The following is a 15666-nucleotide window of genomic DNA, read 5'->3' on the forward strand; positions in this document are numbered from 1 at the left end:
AAGGCAGTGGGGCTCTTGTCAAGAGGGGACAAGGCCTTGTGAAGGCTAGGCTGGTATGATGGCTCCCCTCCCAAGGTCCAATGAGTGGCTTGGGCTCCTGAAGAGTGCTAACAGTGTCCTAGGGCGAGCCCACCATGCATGCTGGCTCAGATGGCTGAGTACTTTTACAGGTGGAGTGTGCTGGGGGACTTGGGAGCAGGGAACACTCAGAAATAAGGGTGCATCAGACACAATCTGCAACGGTAAGGATGGAGAGGCCAGGTGAGGAGGAGGACGGTGGCCAATCATCTGGCGCTGCTGGCAACCAGAGGTGGTCGGGAGGGGGGAGGTCCACCCGAGCCCAGCAGGGAGGAGAGCCGCTTCCCAGGCAGGGCAGAAATGCTGCGGTAGCCTTCTTCGAGGAGATGGCAAAGTAGAAAGAATGACACCATACACAGGCTCAAGGAGAACTCAGATTTTATGGGTCAAGCCAAATGCAATGCAAAGTTTCTTGTTACTTTTTTTAACCAAAATAAATAAATCAGATTTGTCCCTGTGACGGGTCAGGGGAGCTGGCCCCTTGGCCTTGTGCTGCCCTCACTCCTGCCCCTCCTCTCCCCCTCTGACCAGCTTTGGCACAGCAGAGAGAAGAATGCTTCGGAGTCTCCATCACGTTGAAGGGAAGAGGAAAGGAGGTGGCTTGGAGGTGAAGGGAGAGCAGGACCAGAGGAGCAGCCAGCACCCCGGCCCTGAGCGGCACTTTCGGGCCACAACCAGCCCCAGGTGGTGGAGTGTACGTGGCCCGCACGTGGCCGGGACCCTCTGGAGCAGTGGAAGTGGCCGCTGCAGAGTGGACCCTCCCGCTCTGTGCCAGGCCAGTCTCGGGCCATCTCCAGCAGCCGTCCCGCAGCAGTGCCCTTGGCCCACCGTGTGGTGAGGGTCCTGCCAGAGCCCACCCACCCCACAAACCCTCAGACAGTGATGGCTCCTGCGAGGGGTTGGGGGCTCAGCTTGGGGAGAGGAGGCCACCCGTGTCCAGGTGCGGGAACCCCTTGCTGGGTGACCAGGACTGCTGGCACAGGTGAGCTGGGGGGATGGGGTGGGGGCAGATCTCTCCCTCCCAGGACACCTGCAGGGGCTCCCTCCCCACCTCCCGCTCCCCACTGTCTCCATGAAGGCTGCTCAGCTGGACAGAAGCTGTAGAGCCCGGGGGGGTGGGCATCTGGCTTGGGGGGCAGCCAAGCACAGGATGGGGCAACAGCCTAGTTCCTAAGTGAGCACGGGGCGTGTGCGGTACGGACGGGCAGAGGTGTGGGCAGTGCAGAGGCACGATGCTTTAGTTGGAAGCAAGGGGCAGTCGTGAGGTGCAGGGCGGCCCAAGCAGCCCAGGCGGCATCTACGAGAAGTTCTTGAAGGCGTCCAGGTCGAAGGCTGTGTCCAGGAGGCGCTGCAGCTCCGTGAGGTGGGTCTTCTTGTTGCCGGTGGCTGGAGCTGCTGCTGGGTCCCGGCCAGCATACCTGAGGGCGGCGACAGTGAGCGGTGAGGGCCACTGAGGGGACCGGGGCTCGTCACCCTCCCAAGCCCCAGCCGACTGCCCGCGTCCTTACCACACAGGCTTGGCGCGGCTGATGGTGGTTCGCAGCCTGGGCTTCACGTAGTCGTAGTAGCCTTGGTTCTTGTGCTCCTCCTGGCACCAGGCCAGCTCAGCGTTGGGGTACTTCTGGACCTCCTGCAGCAGGAGGTCGAAGGGGAAAGGCGACAGCTGCGGGGAGAGAGAGAAGCTACTGTCAGGAGAAGATGCTCTGAGTGATGGGCGAGGCTGGTGTCCCCAGCAGGGAGCTCAGTGACCCCTCAAAGACGTCCATGCCAGAAACTCTGGGAAAGCTCGAGGGCCCAGACACCTGGAGGAGGACCGCCAGCACCGGTCTGGGAACCACACTCCCTACCTGCTCGATCCTGGTGATGGCCACCTGCTCCACCATGTCCCGCGCTTTGCGCTCTCGGGTGAGGTCATAGTACACTTTGCCGGTACAGAAGAGAAGTCTCTTGACGTTTCCTGGGTTCTGTGCCGCAGGGCCATCTTCTGGGATCACCCGCTGGAAGTGGGTTCCTACGAGAGAATCCCCATGGCCAGGGGGTTTGCTCAGGACTTGGCGGAGGGTGTCTAGGGCCTTCCCTCTATGAGGTGGGGCTGTACCATGGTTGACACCAGAACACAGGGTTTCTGAGGGTTAGGACACTACCCCTCCCACCAGCCTGTGATGTACTTGAATTAATCCACACTGAGAGAGCCTAACAGGCTTGGTAGCCTAACAGCCTTGGAGAGCAAGTGACATCAGTTCATTCTTCAGGACGATCTGCCTCAGACTTGGGGGACAGCTAGGACTAGTAGAGCACCCCATGACCGCTCTGCTCAGACTCCTCCTGAGTTTACAAACACCAAAACTTTCCACACTGGAAACTGGAGCAAATATTCAGATACTCATGGCCTGAACCATCCCTCTGGGAACAAGGCTGACTTCAGAAAGCTGCCCTGAAAATGAGGGGTTCACTTAGTAACACATATGCAGCACACGATATGCTCACACTCATGCTACACACGCAAATGCTAGGATTAGAAGGAAACTACCTTCACACACAAAAAGGCCAGATAAGAGACACCCACTGTGAACATCATACTCATTGGTGAAAAACTGAAAGCATTTGCTCCAAGATTACAAACAAGGCAAGATCCGTTCTCACCACTTCTATTCAACATAACACTGGAATTCTAGCCAGGGCACTTAGGCAAGAAAAAGAAATAAAAGGTATCTAAATTGTAAAGGAATAAGTAAAATCATGTTTGTTTTATATGTAGAAACCCCTAAAGATTCCACACACACACACACACACACACACACACACACACACACAAACTTGTTAAAACTAATAAATGAATTCAGCAAAATTATAGGATAGAAAATTAACCCTCAGAATTTAGTTGTATTTCTATGAACAATCCGAAAGTTAAAAAAAGAAAAAAAATCCTATTTGAAACAGCATCAAATAAATAAAATCACTTAGGAATAAACTTAACCAAGAAAATGAAAAACTTGTACACTGAAAACTACAGAACATTACTGAAAGAAATTAAAGATACCAATAAATGGAAAGTCATTTGTGTTCATGGACTGGGAGACTTAACACTCACGATTTTAATACGACCAAAGCAATCTACAGATTCAATGCAATCCTTATCAAAATCCCAAGGACATGGACATTTTTTTTCAGAAATAAAATCCATCCTAAGATTCGTGGTATCCCAAAGGATTCTAAATAGTCAAAACTATTTTGAAAAAGAAAAACAAAGTTGGAGGATTCACGTTTCCCAATTTCAAAACTTATTACAAAGCTACAATATCAGAGCATGGTATTGGCACAAAGACAGATATACAGACCAATGGAAGAGAAAAGTTCAGAAATAAAGCTTCATGTATATGGTCAGATGATTTTGACAAGAGAACCAATAACATCCAATGGGGAAAGGACAGTCTCTTCAACAAATGGTGCTGGGAAAACTGGATACCCATATGCAAATGAAGCTAGGCCCTCACACCACACAGAAACACTGACTCAAAATGGATGAAAGGCAGACCAAGAGCTGAAATTATCAAACTTAAACAATGAATTTGACAACGATTTCTTAGATGTAACTTCAAAGGCACAGGCAGCATAAGAAAAAAATAGAAAAAGTGGACTTTATGAAAATTAAAAAATTTTGTACATCAGAAGACAACACAGATAGAAGAAAATAGTTGCAAAAATCATACATCTGATAAGGCATCTATATCCAATAAATGGAGAGAAGTCGCACAACTCAACAACAAAATAAGCAACCCAATTAAAAAATGGGAAAGGACATATGACATTTCTCCAAAGACAACATACAGATGGCCAGTAAGCACATGAAGAGATGCTCAACATCACTAATCATTAGGGAGATGAAAATCAAAACTGCAGTAGGGTACTACTTCATGGTCACGAGGATGGCTATTGCAAAACAAAGAAAGAAACAGAAAACAGTGCTACTGTTGGCAAGTCGTGTGGAGAGACTGGAACCTTGTGCGCTCTTGGGGACCACCACGGAAAAGTGTGTACACTACAAGAGCCACCATACGACCCAGCAGTTCTGCTTCTTGGCATCTAGCCAAAGGGATCAAAAGCAAGGTCTTGAAGACTGGAACACCCTCGTTCATAGCAGCATTATTCCCAATGGCTAAAATGTGGAGGCAACCCAAGTGTCCACTGACAGATGAACAAACAAAAAGTGCGTATACCGTATACATACAATAGAATACTATTCAGCTTTTAAAAAGAAGGAAATTCTGACACATGCTACAACATGGATGAACCCTGAGGATATCACAAGCTAGTCACACAAAGACAAGTATTACACAATTCCACTTTATGCAGTTCCCAGAGGAGTCACCCCTAGAGACACAAGGCAGGATGGTGGGCGCCAGGGGCTGGGGGAGAAGGGGTGATGGGGGAGCTGCTTTTCTTCAACCAGGGATTAAACCTGTGCCTCGTGCGGCGGAAGTGCTGCATCTTAACCACTGGACTACCAAGGAAGTCCGGTGAGTATGTTTATTAATGCCACGTAAAAGTGGCTAAGATGGTAAACTTTATATAATGCATATTTCACCATAATAATAATAATAAAGGAAGAAAACCAAAGACAGGATTTGCCGTGATAGAAAGCTAAAGGGGGCTCCACGGCTGGCAGCAAGTGGGGATGTGCAGGGCTGCTGCATGCTGCCAGCCGCCTCCGTCTGCTGTCCGGGTGAAATTGCAATGCTGTGGGCCTCACCTCACACCACTGAGCTGGGTGTTATGGGGCAGGCCCTACCCAGCCAGTACCTTTCCTCTGTCCCTGGCTGCTGTCAGCCCCCAGGAGCAGTGCTTGGGCAGCAGGGTGCACTCTAACCTCGGACTCATTTCACTGCCTCTAAGAGAGACCTAGGGGTGCACCCAGCAGAGGCTGTGGACCCTGGTGGGACAAGAGAAGACATGCTGTTGGACCAGTCTGCACACAAGCTCTGACACCCTGGCTGTCGTGTTCAGTGCTCTTTACCCAGTAACCAAAAATGTGGCAAGGACCACAGTGAGACTGACAAGCCCCCTACAAAGCAGCAGTTTAGACCCCCTCCAAATGCCTAGCCCCCTCACGCCTACCTGGAAGCATCTCGTCAAAGTTGGACCTGGCCTCGGGGTGCCGCAGCAGGGACTTCGGGGTGAAGATGATTAACTGAAACACAGAAGCACAGGCTCATGACAGACCAGGTTCTAAGCATTCCAGAAGGAGGGCAGCAAGGGGCTTCCCAGGCCTGTACTCAGAACAGGCCCTCCTGCTGCCCTCCTGGCTCTGCAGTCAGGAGGAGTACAGGTCTGAGGTGAAAAGAGGAAGCAGGATGATGCTGTTTGCCCCTGGGCTCTCTTCCTTTGCCCTGAGATGCTGGGCTCTGCTCAGCTAGCCACCCTCTCTTCCAGGGCCCGGCCTAGTCTGCTCAGAACCTTGGCACCACTACCCTATACCTGGGAAAGACACCTGAGACTTTCCTGGGCGTCCCTGCCTGTGGCCAGGGCTGCCCTGTTCCATGGGACTGCCTGGCCCTGCACGGTGACCAGCAGCAGCAGGAGGCATTCTCTCCTTGGACCCTTCACACACACTCCCACTCACCCTTCAACACCCTGCCCAGGAGCCTGCTTCCTGAGGACCCTCTGTTCCTTCGGCCCCTGCAGGGGCTCACATCTCCTCCAAGCTCAACACACCACCTACAACCCCCCGCTCACATGTCCATCCTCCCATTGGGCTGGGGCCCTGGAGTCCTCAGGCCAGGCCTCTCTGAGCAGGGACACCCCCAACTGACCGGCTTCCGGAAGGGCAGGAGAATCTGGCGACGTAGCACGTGGAAGAAGTTGCCAGGGGTGGAGCAGTTGACGACAACCCAGTTGCAATCATACAGCTGATTTATGTCAAAGTTGGCTTCCTTAAGGTCCTAGAGCAAAGAGGGAAAAGGCCAAAGGCCCAAAGGCTCTAAGCACCCTGCTGTGGGAGGCACCGAGGCAGACAGCTTCAGAAGGCCCCGGGTCCCAGCCTCAGGCACCTCAGCTCCCTCTGAAATGCACACAAAGGGGACAGTGACGGAGCTCAGCCAGACAGCTCTAAGCTCTGAATGGAATTCTCAGTCCCACATTTATCCCTATGTCTCTGAAAACTACTGCCTGGCCTAGGACAGACACAGGGTTTAGCTAAAACCAGTTCAGACTTTCCTTAGAAACTGACTCCCAGTAATCTCCTCTCAGCTCTTGAAGTTTCACTAAAATCACCCCAGAGTTCTTTCCTCTAAAATGTTTGCCTGGGGAACTCCCTGGTGGTCCAGTGGTTAGGACTCAGCTGTCATTCCCGAGCGCACAGGTTCAATCCTCGTCCAGGGAACTAAGATCCTGAAAGCTGCAATAAGTAACTTCCCTGAATCAAAACACAGACAGCACTACTCCTAAAAGCTTCTGCTGCAGGAAGCAGCCTGGTGCTGTCTTCTATGTTCTGAAGAGGCCTCTCCAGGACACAAGCAGGCCTGGGCCCACCTGTGACTCCTGAGAGGGACAGCACACCGGTACCTTCAGAGGCACCCATAGACGCCCAGGTGGTGGCTGCTTACCGGCAGGACGTCTGGATCATCATTGCACATCTGCAGGAACCTCTCTGGCCTGGCGGAGGAATGTTCTGGGCCCTGGAACCAGACACACAAGTTACAAATCAGAAGCTTCCCCCATTCTGACAGCTGCATTCAGTACTTCTCTTCCTTAACCAACTTGCTCATTTCTGGTCTGAAAAACACCAAGGTATCTCTTTCCTGCCAATAGTTTAATTCCTTCTCCTGCCTACGGAGTGGAGGGGAAGTTTCCACATCAGGACAGGGCCCAGTACTCCTGGCTCCTCATGGCTTCCAAATCGGAGTGTTAAGAAAACCCCTCACAAGGCCTGGGGGAGGAGGGAGGGAGAGCACAGGGACTGCCTGAACCTGAGAGGGCCCCAGCCACACCCCCACTTCTTATCCAGAACAGAGCAGGGCCTGCCTCTTGCCTCCAAGGGAGGTGGGGAACACCAGCAGAGCCTGCACCGTGCCAGTCTCGGGACCAGGGTCCCAGACAGGCCCTTCCTAGGTCTGCCAGGGAAGGGGTAAGGGGCTCACCATGCCCTCCATGCCGTGGGGCAGCAGCAGCACGATGCCGTTCTGCCGCACCCACTTGGCTTGTCCTGGGCAGATGAACTGGTCGATGATGCACTGGGCCGTGTTATGGAAGTCACCAAACTGGGCCTCCCAGAGGACCAGGGCGTTAGGACTGGCCATGGCAAAACCCAGCTCAAAGCCTGCAGAGCAGGAGGAAGGGAGGAGACCGGACAGCAGTCAGCTGGTGGGTGGGAAGGGGAGGTGGGGAGGAGGGGGTGAAAAGGGAAGAAGGGGTGGTCGGGGAAGCAGTGGGGAGAAGGTGGCTGGGGAGGAAAGGGAGGAGGGCCTTGTGGGCCCCAGTGCTCACCCAGGACCCCGTACTCGGACAGTGAGCTGTTGCATACGGTGTAGGGGGCCTGGTTGGGCCAGAGGTGGTTCATGGGGATGCAGGTTCTCTTGTCCACGTTCTGGTCATGCAGGACGTGGTGGCGATGGCTGTGGCAGAACAGCACAGATTAGCAAGCAGCAGCTGGCCCTGCACACGGCTCAGACTAGACCCCATGCACAGCCGCCGCTGGGGGCACAGAGCCTGGTTCTTAACAGAAGCATCTAATCAGAGCAGGAATAGGGTGCTTCTGGGCCTGAGACAATGGGATCTAATGACGCTTCCTAGCAGTGATTTTCTTCTGGAAGACAAACACCACAGCCCTTCTTTCATGTCTCCTCCGCTCTGAAGGGCCCACAAGAACACCAAGGCCATTACCTAAAAGTGCCCCGCTCCACATCCTGGCCACTCAGCCGGATATGGATGCCCTCCTTCAGTAGGGAGCCAAAAGCCATGTATTCTGCCAGAGCCCAGTCCACAGTCCTGTTCTTCACCAGCTCCCCACGGGTCTTCAGGATCCGGCTCAGCCCTGCAGAGGCAGACAGTGTTCACCAGCCGCTCCGAACACCCTCTTAGGACAAGAGCTCCCTGTGGCCCCAGCTTCTGGGGTCCAGAGTTGCCACAAGAGTGGCGTCCAGACCAGGGAGGCTGTGACATCCCGGGCCTTCATCCACTGCTCTGCTGGCTAAGGACCATGACAGGGCAGGGGTGAGGTGGCAGGGTTACCCTCATCCAACCATCCTTGCTCGGCCTTGAATGAGGCAGGAACCTGAGCCAGGTGAGGACCAGTCTCAGGCCAGAGGGGAGTCGGCACTACTTCCGAAGGCCCGGGTGGTGGCAGAGGGGGCGCAGGGCACCCTCACCTCCGTGAATGGTGAAATCTTCCACAGGCACGGAGCTGGCCACGTTCCCAATGTGTGTGAGAATGTCCTCCGTCAGGCCTGTGGAGGGGCAGGTCATGCTCCTCGGCTGCCCATCCAGGGTGAAGAAGCCTGGGACAGAAAGGGCAGGCTGACATAGGAACCGTGGACATGTGAAATGCTGCTGAGAGGTGGTAGAGATCTTCTTCCCTTGAGAGTGGCAGTCAGGGGTCCGACTCTGGGACCCAGGGGGTGTGTGCGGAAGGGGTTCACCGGCGGCATGCCTTGCTCACCAGGCCAGGGGGAGTCCAGCCAGTGCTTGATGTGCAAGATCTTTTCATCCTTGGACCTGGTGAAGGCCTCCTCACAGATCTTGTCATACTTGGAGATCTCCTCCTAGAGGATTCGGCACAATGCAGCCGTCAGGGCCACTTTGCACAGGGCATGCCGGGCACCCAGCCAGCACACACTGAGGCAGCACACACCGGCACTTCCCCGGTGCAGAGTCCCTCGGACCCCATGGACCCCCGGGTTCTCCTCCCAAACACGCATCACCTCTGGGAGATCTGTGGGAAGCCTAGTACAGTGCTTCCATCCCAGTGGCTTCTTCTCCACTGCAGGCTGTGGGTCCTACTCACCTTCCCTCCAGTCTTCCTGATGAACTGGTCCAGTTCTCGGGCTCCAAGCACAGCCCCAGGAGGACTGAACCTGAGTGCCATCTTGGCACCTGCCCCTGATCCCAGCACCACCCTCATCCATAGGCCCCTGACTCTGCTTGCTCATGACCCACACCGCTTGTCTCTCTCCATCACCCTGCATGGGCCTTCCCTCTCATGACCAGCCAGAGAGACCAGCTCACAGCTGGGTCCCTCACCACCCTCTCACCCCCTCACCCCTCTGCACTGGGCTCCATACGCCTCAGAGGCCAAGGTGAAGTCCTCTCAGGTCCCACCTCCCTCATGTAACTAACTCCTCAGTAGCCTGGACCTTCCAGGTTATGTGCTGAAATACTGTAGTTGTAAATATTTCACACGTTCTCACTTGGATCCTAAGTGCTCTGCAGAATTGAGCACTGGCCCTGTGGCGGGTCTTCTCTATCCCTCCTTGGCTCCAGAAAGACCCACCAGGACAGAGCGAGGGACGCACCTCGTACTCAGGCTGGTTGACCACACCCTGCGACACCAGCAACTCTGCGTACTTCTGCAGCACAGGCTTCTGTTTGCGGATCTGCTTGTACATCAGCGGCTGGGTGAACATGGGCTCATCCATCTCGTTGTGGCCGTTGCGCCGGTAACACACCTGGGCACGCCGGGAGACCCCAGCATCAGGGCCCATGTTGGTCGGGACCCAGGACCTATGAGGACCTATCCCATTTCTCCTAGTTGACACCTCAGTTGACCTCTAGAAGTACGGTCCTATCTCCCTCTCCTTCACACAGTAGAATTGCTTTGACTGTCCCCTGAGATGAAACAAGAGTGACCTGGGACTATCTTGGGAAAGGACCCCAATTACCTTCTTGCCCAGGTTGGGTCACCCAAACCAAAGACATAGGAGCTCTTGGGAGGGGAAGGGAGGTGTACCCTGGCCCTAGGGAGCCCTAACCCCTCTCTCCAGGACACTAGCTAAGGTCACTCACCAGGTCCACCACCACATCCTTGTGAAAGGTGCTCCTCCACTCGGCTGCAACTTTGCACACATACATGACTGCCTCTGGGTCATCCGAGTTCACATGGAAGATAGGGGCATTCACCACTCGGGCCACATCAGTGGGGTAGGGCGAGGAGCGGGCCATGCGCGGGTCTGTGGTGAAGCCGATCTGCAAGGGACAGACAGCTTGGCCAGGGGGCTTGGGCACACTGATAAGCATGAGCAGGACAGAAGGAGGGTGGGCCAGGGCAAGCCTAACCCCAGGCCAATGGCACGGTGGGGACAGGGCTGGGGCGAGAGTGGATATGTCTGAGGGTGAGGGTGGGGCTAACGGCAGGCAGGGCAGAGCCGAAGGCCACCTGCTGGAGGTCACTTGGCTGCGTGTGGCCTACTCTTGAGACAGTCCCTAAAGGGCTATTTAAAAAAATATTTTTTTTTCCTATTCTGGTAACAAAATTCATACATGTTGAACAGAGTTTGGAAGAGAGTATGAAAAATTAAAATCATCTATATTCTACTGGTTTCGGTGTAAATATCTTGATGCTTTCCTTTCTAGATGATTTTCTTTGCATGCATACACATGCCAATATAAATACAAAATTTCAGATCCTACTATTTCTATAATTTTGCGCTCTGTTCACTGAGTATTTTTTCTTTGAAAAGAAAATTTAAAGGTCTCATCACTTAGCTACATTAAAACTTAATCATATATTTGTAATTTTATAATCTGCATTTAAAATTTATTTTTATGAACTACTTCAAACATCCAGAAAGTGTGATACTACATGGCCCTGAAAGTAGAGGACATAGTTTCCACACGTTGCTGGATGTATCCATATGTCCATAAACAATATATAGATAGCTTAGGTTTGTTGTTGCTGTTTAGTTGCTAAGTCGTGTCCAACTCTATGCAACCCCGGGGACAGTAGCCCGCTAGGCTCCTTTGTCCATGGAATTCTCCAGATAAGAATAACAAATGGATTGCCATTTCCTTCTCCAGGGGATCTTCCTGACCCAGGACTGTAACTCGAGTTTCTTGCATTGCAGGCAGATTCTTTACCATTGAGTCACCAGGGAAGCCCCTTCTTAGGCTTAGTGAAGTCGCTCAGTCGTGTCCGACTCTTTGTGACCCCATGGACTGTAGCCTACCAGGCTCCTCTGTCCATGGGATTTTCCAGGCAACAATACTGGAGTGGGTTGCCATTTCCTTCTCCAGGGGATCTTCCCCATCCAGGGATTGAAACCAGGTCTCCCACATTGTAGGCAGATGCTTTACTGTCTGAGCCACCAGGGAAGTCCTGATTATTAAAATTAAAAAGGCTTACTGGTATCATTTCAGGCTCACAAAAAAGTTGGAAGCTACAGAGAACTCCCAGATTCTTTATTCAGATTCAACAACGGTTCCCATTTTGCCCCTTTTATTACACAGGCTCTTTCCGTTACACACACGCACATTTTTTCTGAATCATTTTCAGGTAAGTTGTAGACCAAGACTGTCCCTAGTCCTTAAAACACGGACATAGCCTTACCAGCCACAGTGCAGTTCTCAGTTCACTCACTTTAATATTATAGAATATTGTTATAAGACCCCTCAGTATACACATTTCATCAACAGTCCTAATGATATCCAGCCTTTCCTGCCTCAGCCCAGTACTCAATCCAGCACTTCACTGTGCATTAGTTACCACCTCTCTGTGGTTGCCCTTAATCTGGAAGGCTCCTTACTGTTTTTGGTTTTCGTAACATTAACATTTTGGAAGAGTATTTCCATGTCTTTTAAACTATAGAGATATACATCCTATGTACCTTACATATGGTAGCATACTCTATATGCTGTACAGATTCTTTTCAACTTGCTTTCTGTTCAAATTTATATTCACGGTTCATCCAGGTTGAAACATGGACCTCTACTTTCCTAGCAGAGCTTGGTGAAATCTAAGTACTAAAGAGTACCACAGTTCATTTATCTGTTTTCCTGTCTGTGGATGTTATTTTCAACTTATTATTAATACACTGTTACTGTACACATTTCTACACTGGTTTTCTTCAGCAAACACTTGAGTTATCTGCAGTCCTCCTAGGAAGGGAAAACTAAGCCACAGGGTCTGAGCTCTACACTTGAATACCCCCAAGCGCTCTCCAAAGTGGCTGGGCCATACACCCTTCCCCAGCAGCAAGGATGCCTTGCATTTTTACTCACCATACTGTGACTGTTTCACCAGGATATTAAATACTTTAATGATTATATAATACTGTTTCCTACAGTTTTGCCAAAATTTATACAAAGACTTGTTGGTTTTGATAAACATTCTTATACAAAAATAGTTTGCATCTGATGGCTTCCTTAGGAGAAAAATGTAGAAGGGGAAATCCTAGGTGTGTTCTTAGAGAAACGAGAGCCTCAGCCAAGCAGGCCTCTCTTTTCCTGCTACAGATCTTAACTGACCTCACATCATGACAGATGGTACCAAAACCAGCAGAAAGACTGAAAAAAACATTAGTAAAACTGTAGGTTTTTACAGAAGTCTGAGAGTTCTTTATTTATGATGAATTGCTTTTACATAAACTCCTTTATCACACTGACTAAAGAAAAGATTAGAACTAGTCAGACACTGATGAGAACATTAAAAAATGATGTACCAGCGAGAATTCTGATGAACACTTACAGAGACCATGCACAATCCCATGGTCTATCTGGGACCCCCAAAAGGGAGATGTGGGCAGGCACCAGGTAAGATAGGAATCATAACATGCACGTTACAGCTAGAACCTCACAGAAAGTGAACTGCTTCGAAGTTTTGAGGTCTTCTTCCAATTCCTTTGAACGATCTTTGCTGTACTATTTCCAGACTGAAGACCATGCTGCTGGCAACTCAGCTCCTACCCAACAAGCACTAAAGACTATCTGTGCTTGGTCATCTGTATAAAACACCGTTCAGTGACACATTGTTTTTTAGACCTTTCTCTTTCTTTGGTGTTTTTCTAATAATGTTTTTTAAAAGAAGCAATTCAAATATCAACTCTCAAGCAAGCTATTCAACTCTCTGCTCAATTTTCTCCTGTGTAAAATGGAAATGATAGTACCTACCACATGGGTAAGACAGGGATCATGCTTTAAGTTACAGGATGTGAAGTCACTAATTTAGTCTGGCACACAGGAGGCACTCAATAAGCAGTAGCTGTTATATTGTATGTTACATTCATCCTTAATGCTCCTTATCTTGTTTGTGTTTGATATTGTACATTTTAAGTTCTTGGGCATTCACTATGTACTGACTACCAGATTTACTTTCATGTTTAAATTTTTCCTTCTTCCTTCCTCTTTCTTGCTGGGACAGTTGCAACTGTTTGTCTTCCTCTAACTCATTCCACATGTATCAACAAACCATCTTCATAAATCAAACTGTCTCGCCACTTCTTGGGTTTGGTCCTCTGAGGGCCTCTCAACACAACTGGAGTAAGACCCTGTTTCTTGGGGGCCATGCAGAAGCAGCTGATGGCTGCTTTCTCTCAAAAAAACCTTCAAACCTTAGATGTCACAGCTTCATTACCTCCCTTGGACAGAGGGGACCCTTCCCTGACTTGCTCTGCTGCCCCCTAACATTTGCCTACTTGACCTTGCATTTCCACCTAAAGGTCAAATCCTCAGAGAAACATCTGCAGGCTAACCCAATACCTGGAAGGCCTCCTGCTCCCCTCACCCAGAACTATAAGCTCTATAATGACAGGCAATGTGCCCTTTCTCTGCTTGTTACCTGACACAGCACCAGTACTTAAAGGAACTCAAATATCTATTATATGAAAGCTCACACAAGTTGGTGAGACGAACTCTCGGATGCACGGCACAGGAAGTAACAGATATAACGATGTTAAATGTTTTAGAGTTGGGCAGAGATATTTACTTATAAGAATGTTCAACAAGCGTTATTTGAAACTGAAAAATGAGAATCTTAGTTAAAAGTCTAACAACACAGCAATATGTTTTATGAAACCACCTATAGTGTATATTGTCATCAAAATTAATATTTTAAGAATATATAATGACATGAGAAAACACTGTGGTAAATAAGAAGTGGATGTAAAACTGTGTATGTAGAACCCCAGTTTTTTAAGAAAGAAAAGCCATCTATGCTTGTGAGTCTAGTAGAAAATATACTAAAATAATATCATGCTCTTAAAACAGCATAATTAAAAGCCCTCTACTTTAAAGAAAGTATCCTGTTTGTCCAAGTTTATTAATCAGAAAACAACAAATGTACTAAATGATAAGAACATGTCCCTGTAAGTAAGACTGATGTGAGCATAGAAGCCTCAGGACAAAGTCTGATTGCTGATGTGGCCTCCTTAGCCTTCTCTGTTGCAAAGACCCCAGAGCCACCCAGGTTACCTGGTTGTTGACGACCACGTGGACAGTGCCATGAGTCGTGTAGGACGGCAGGTCACTCAGGTGGAAGGTCTCGTAAACGATGCCCTGGCCAGCAAATGCGGCGTCCCCATGCAGAAGGATGGACATGACCTACAGACAGGCAAAGGAGAACCCTGATCTGACGCGGTCCTGGCCACCGTGTCCACAGGGCACGCGGGAGAGTGTATCATGACCCACTTTTCAAACAATGATGTAGTGTTTATTTATTTTTGGCCGTGCTGGGTCGTTGCTGCTGTGTGCGCTCCTCTCTAGCTGCAGAGAGTGGGAGTTACTTCCTGGTTGTGGTGCACGGGCTTCTCACTGCGGTGGCTTCTCTTGTTGCAAAGCACGGATTCTATGGCCCAAGGGCTCAGCGGTCGCGGCTCCTGGGCTCTAGAGCACAGGCTCGGTAGCTGCGGCACACAGGCTTAGATGTTCTGCGGCATGTGCGATATTCCCGGCCCAGGGACCAAACCCATGTCTCCTGCACCGCAAGTGGGTTCTTTACCACTGAGCCACCAGGGGAGCCCCAAAATGATGTATTTTGAGATCATTTCAAACTTAGGAAGAAAGTGGCAGGAAAGCACAGACCCCCAGGCCCCTCCCAGCCTCTCCCCTGTGATGTGCTCCAGGTGGTGTGCTCCATGTCCGCACACCTGCCACCCACCACCACCATCTGCTGCAAAGCCAGTGCCCACTGCCCCTGAACCCACCACGCAGGACCCTTTCATAAGGAAAGCAATGCTGGCCCAGAGCCCATCCTCCCCAGATCCCATGCAGACACACTCTCAGGGCCTCGCCTCTTCGGCTTCTCTGACCCGGAGCAGCCCCTTGTCTCTCCTGTCTCCACATTCTGGACAGGCCTTGGGCTCCAACGGTCCTTCGTGGACAGACTCAGGAATGGTGCATGCCATACCTTGGACACCCGAGGTGGCCTGCCCCATGTGAAAGCAGACAGGTAGTTGTCCAGGTTTCTCCCTTTAAACTCACCATTTCTCCTCGGTAAGGAGCACAGTGAGGAGAACCTTTACATCCTGCTCCTCACCACACCCCCACCCACCCAGCAGCCTCCGTGGCACCTCCTGGATGCTACCAGGTGTCACCCCTACCTTTATGCACTCGATTACGTAACAGCGTTCTCTCCTCGACTTTAATTTGTATTAACATGTGCTCACG

The 15666-nt window shown here is 50.7% G+C and overlaps 1 protein-coding gene across 2 annotated transcripts in view; it reads right to left on the reverse strand.

Moving 5' to 3' along the window:
- Positions 1 to 439: 439 nt before the first annotated feature.
- Positions 440 to 15666, reverse strand: part of OGDH (oxoglutarate dehydrogenase) — a 66427-nt gene continuing 51200 nt past the window's right edge. For both annotated transcript variants that reach the window (XM_052639024.1, XM_052639023.1), the window contains 14 exons: positions 14473 to 14601; positions 10075 to 10254; positions 9585 to 9737; positions 8732 to 8834; positions 8442 to 8570; positions 7957 to 8107; positions 7561 to 7688; positions 7215 to 7393; positions 6681 to 6752; positions 5889 to 6017; positions 5194 to 5266; positions 1926 to 2089; positions 1587 to 1741; positions 440 to 1496 (listed from right to left, as the gene is read on the reverse strand). In XM_052639024.1, coding sequence (XP_052494984.1) covers positions 1376 to 1496; positions 1587 to 1741; positions 1926 to 2089; positions 5194 to 5266; positions 5889 to 6017; positions 6681 to 6752; positions 7215 to 7393; positions 7561 to 7688; positions 7957 to 8107; positions 8442 to 8570; positions 8732 to 8834; positions 9585 to 9737; positions 10075 to 10254; positions 14473 to 14601 — 1866 coding nt within the window. In that variant the 3' untranslated portion in view covers positions 440 to 1375. The remainder of the gene's footprint in view (positions 1497 to 1586; positions 1742 to 1925; positions 2090 to 5193; positions 5267 to 5888; positions 6018 to 6680; positions 6753 to 7214; positions 7394 to 7560; positions 7689 to 7956; positions 8108 to 8441; positions 8571 to 8731; positions 8835 to 9584; positions 9738 to 10074; positions 10255 to 14472; positions 14602 to 15666) is intronic.

The sequence above is a fragment of the Budorcas taxicolor genome, chromosome 4, assembly GCF_023091745.1.
Source record: "Budorcas taxicolor isolate Tak-1 chromosome 4, Takin1.1, whole genome shotgun sequence".
Classification (NCBI taxonomy): domain Eukaryota; kingdom Metazoa; phylum Chordata; class Mammalia; order Artiodactyla; family Bovidae; genus Budorcas; species Budorcas taxicolor.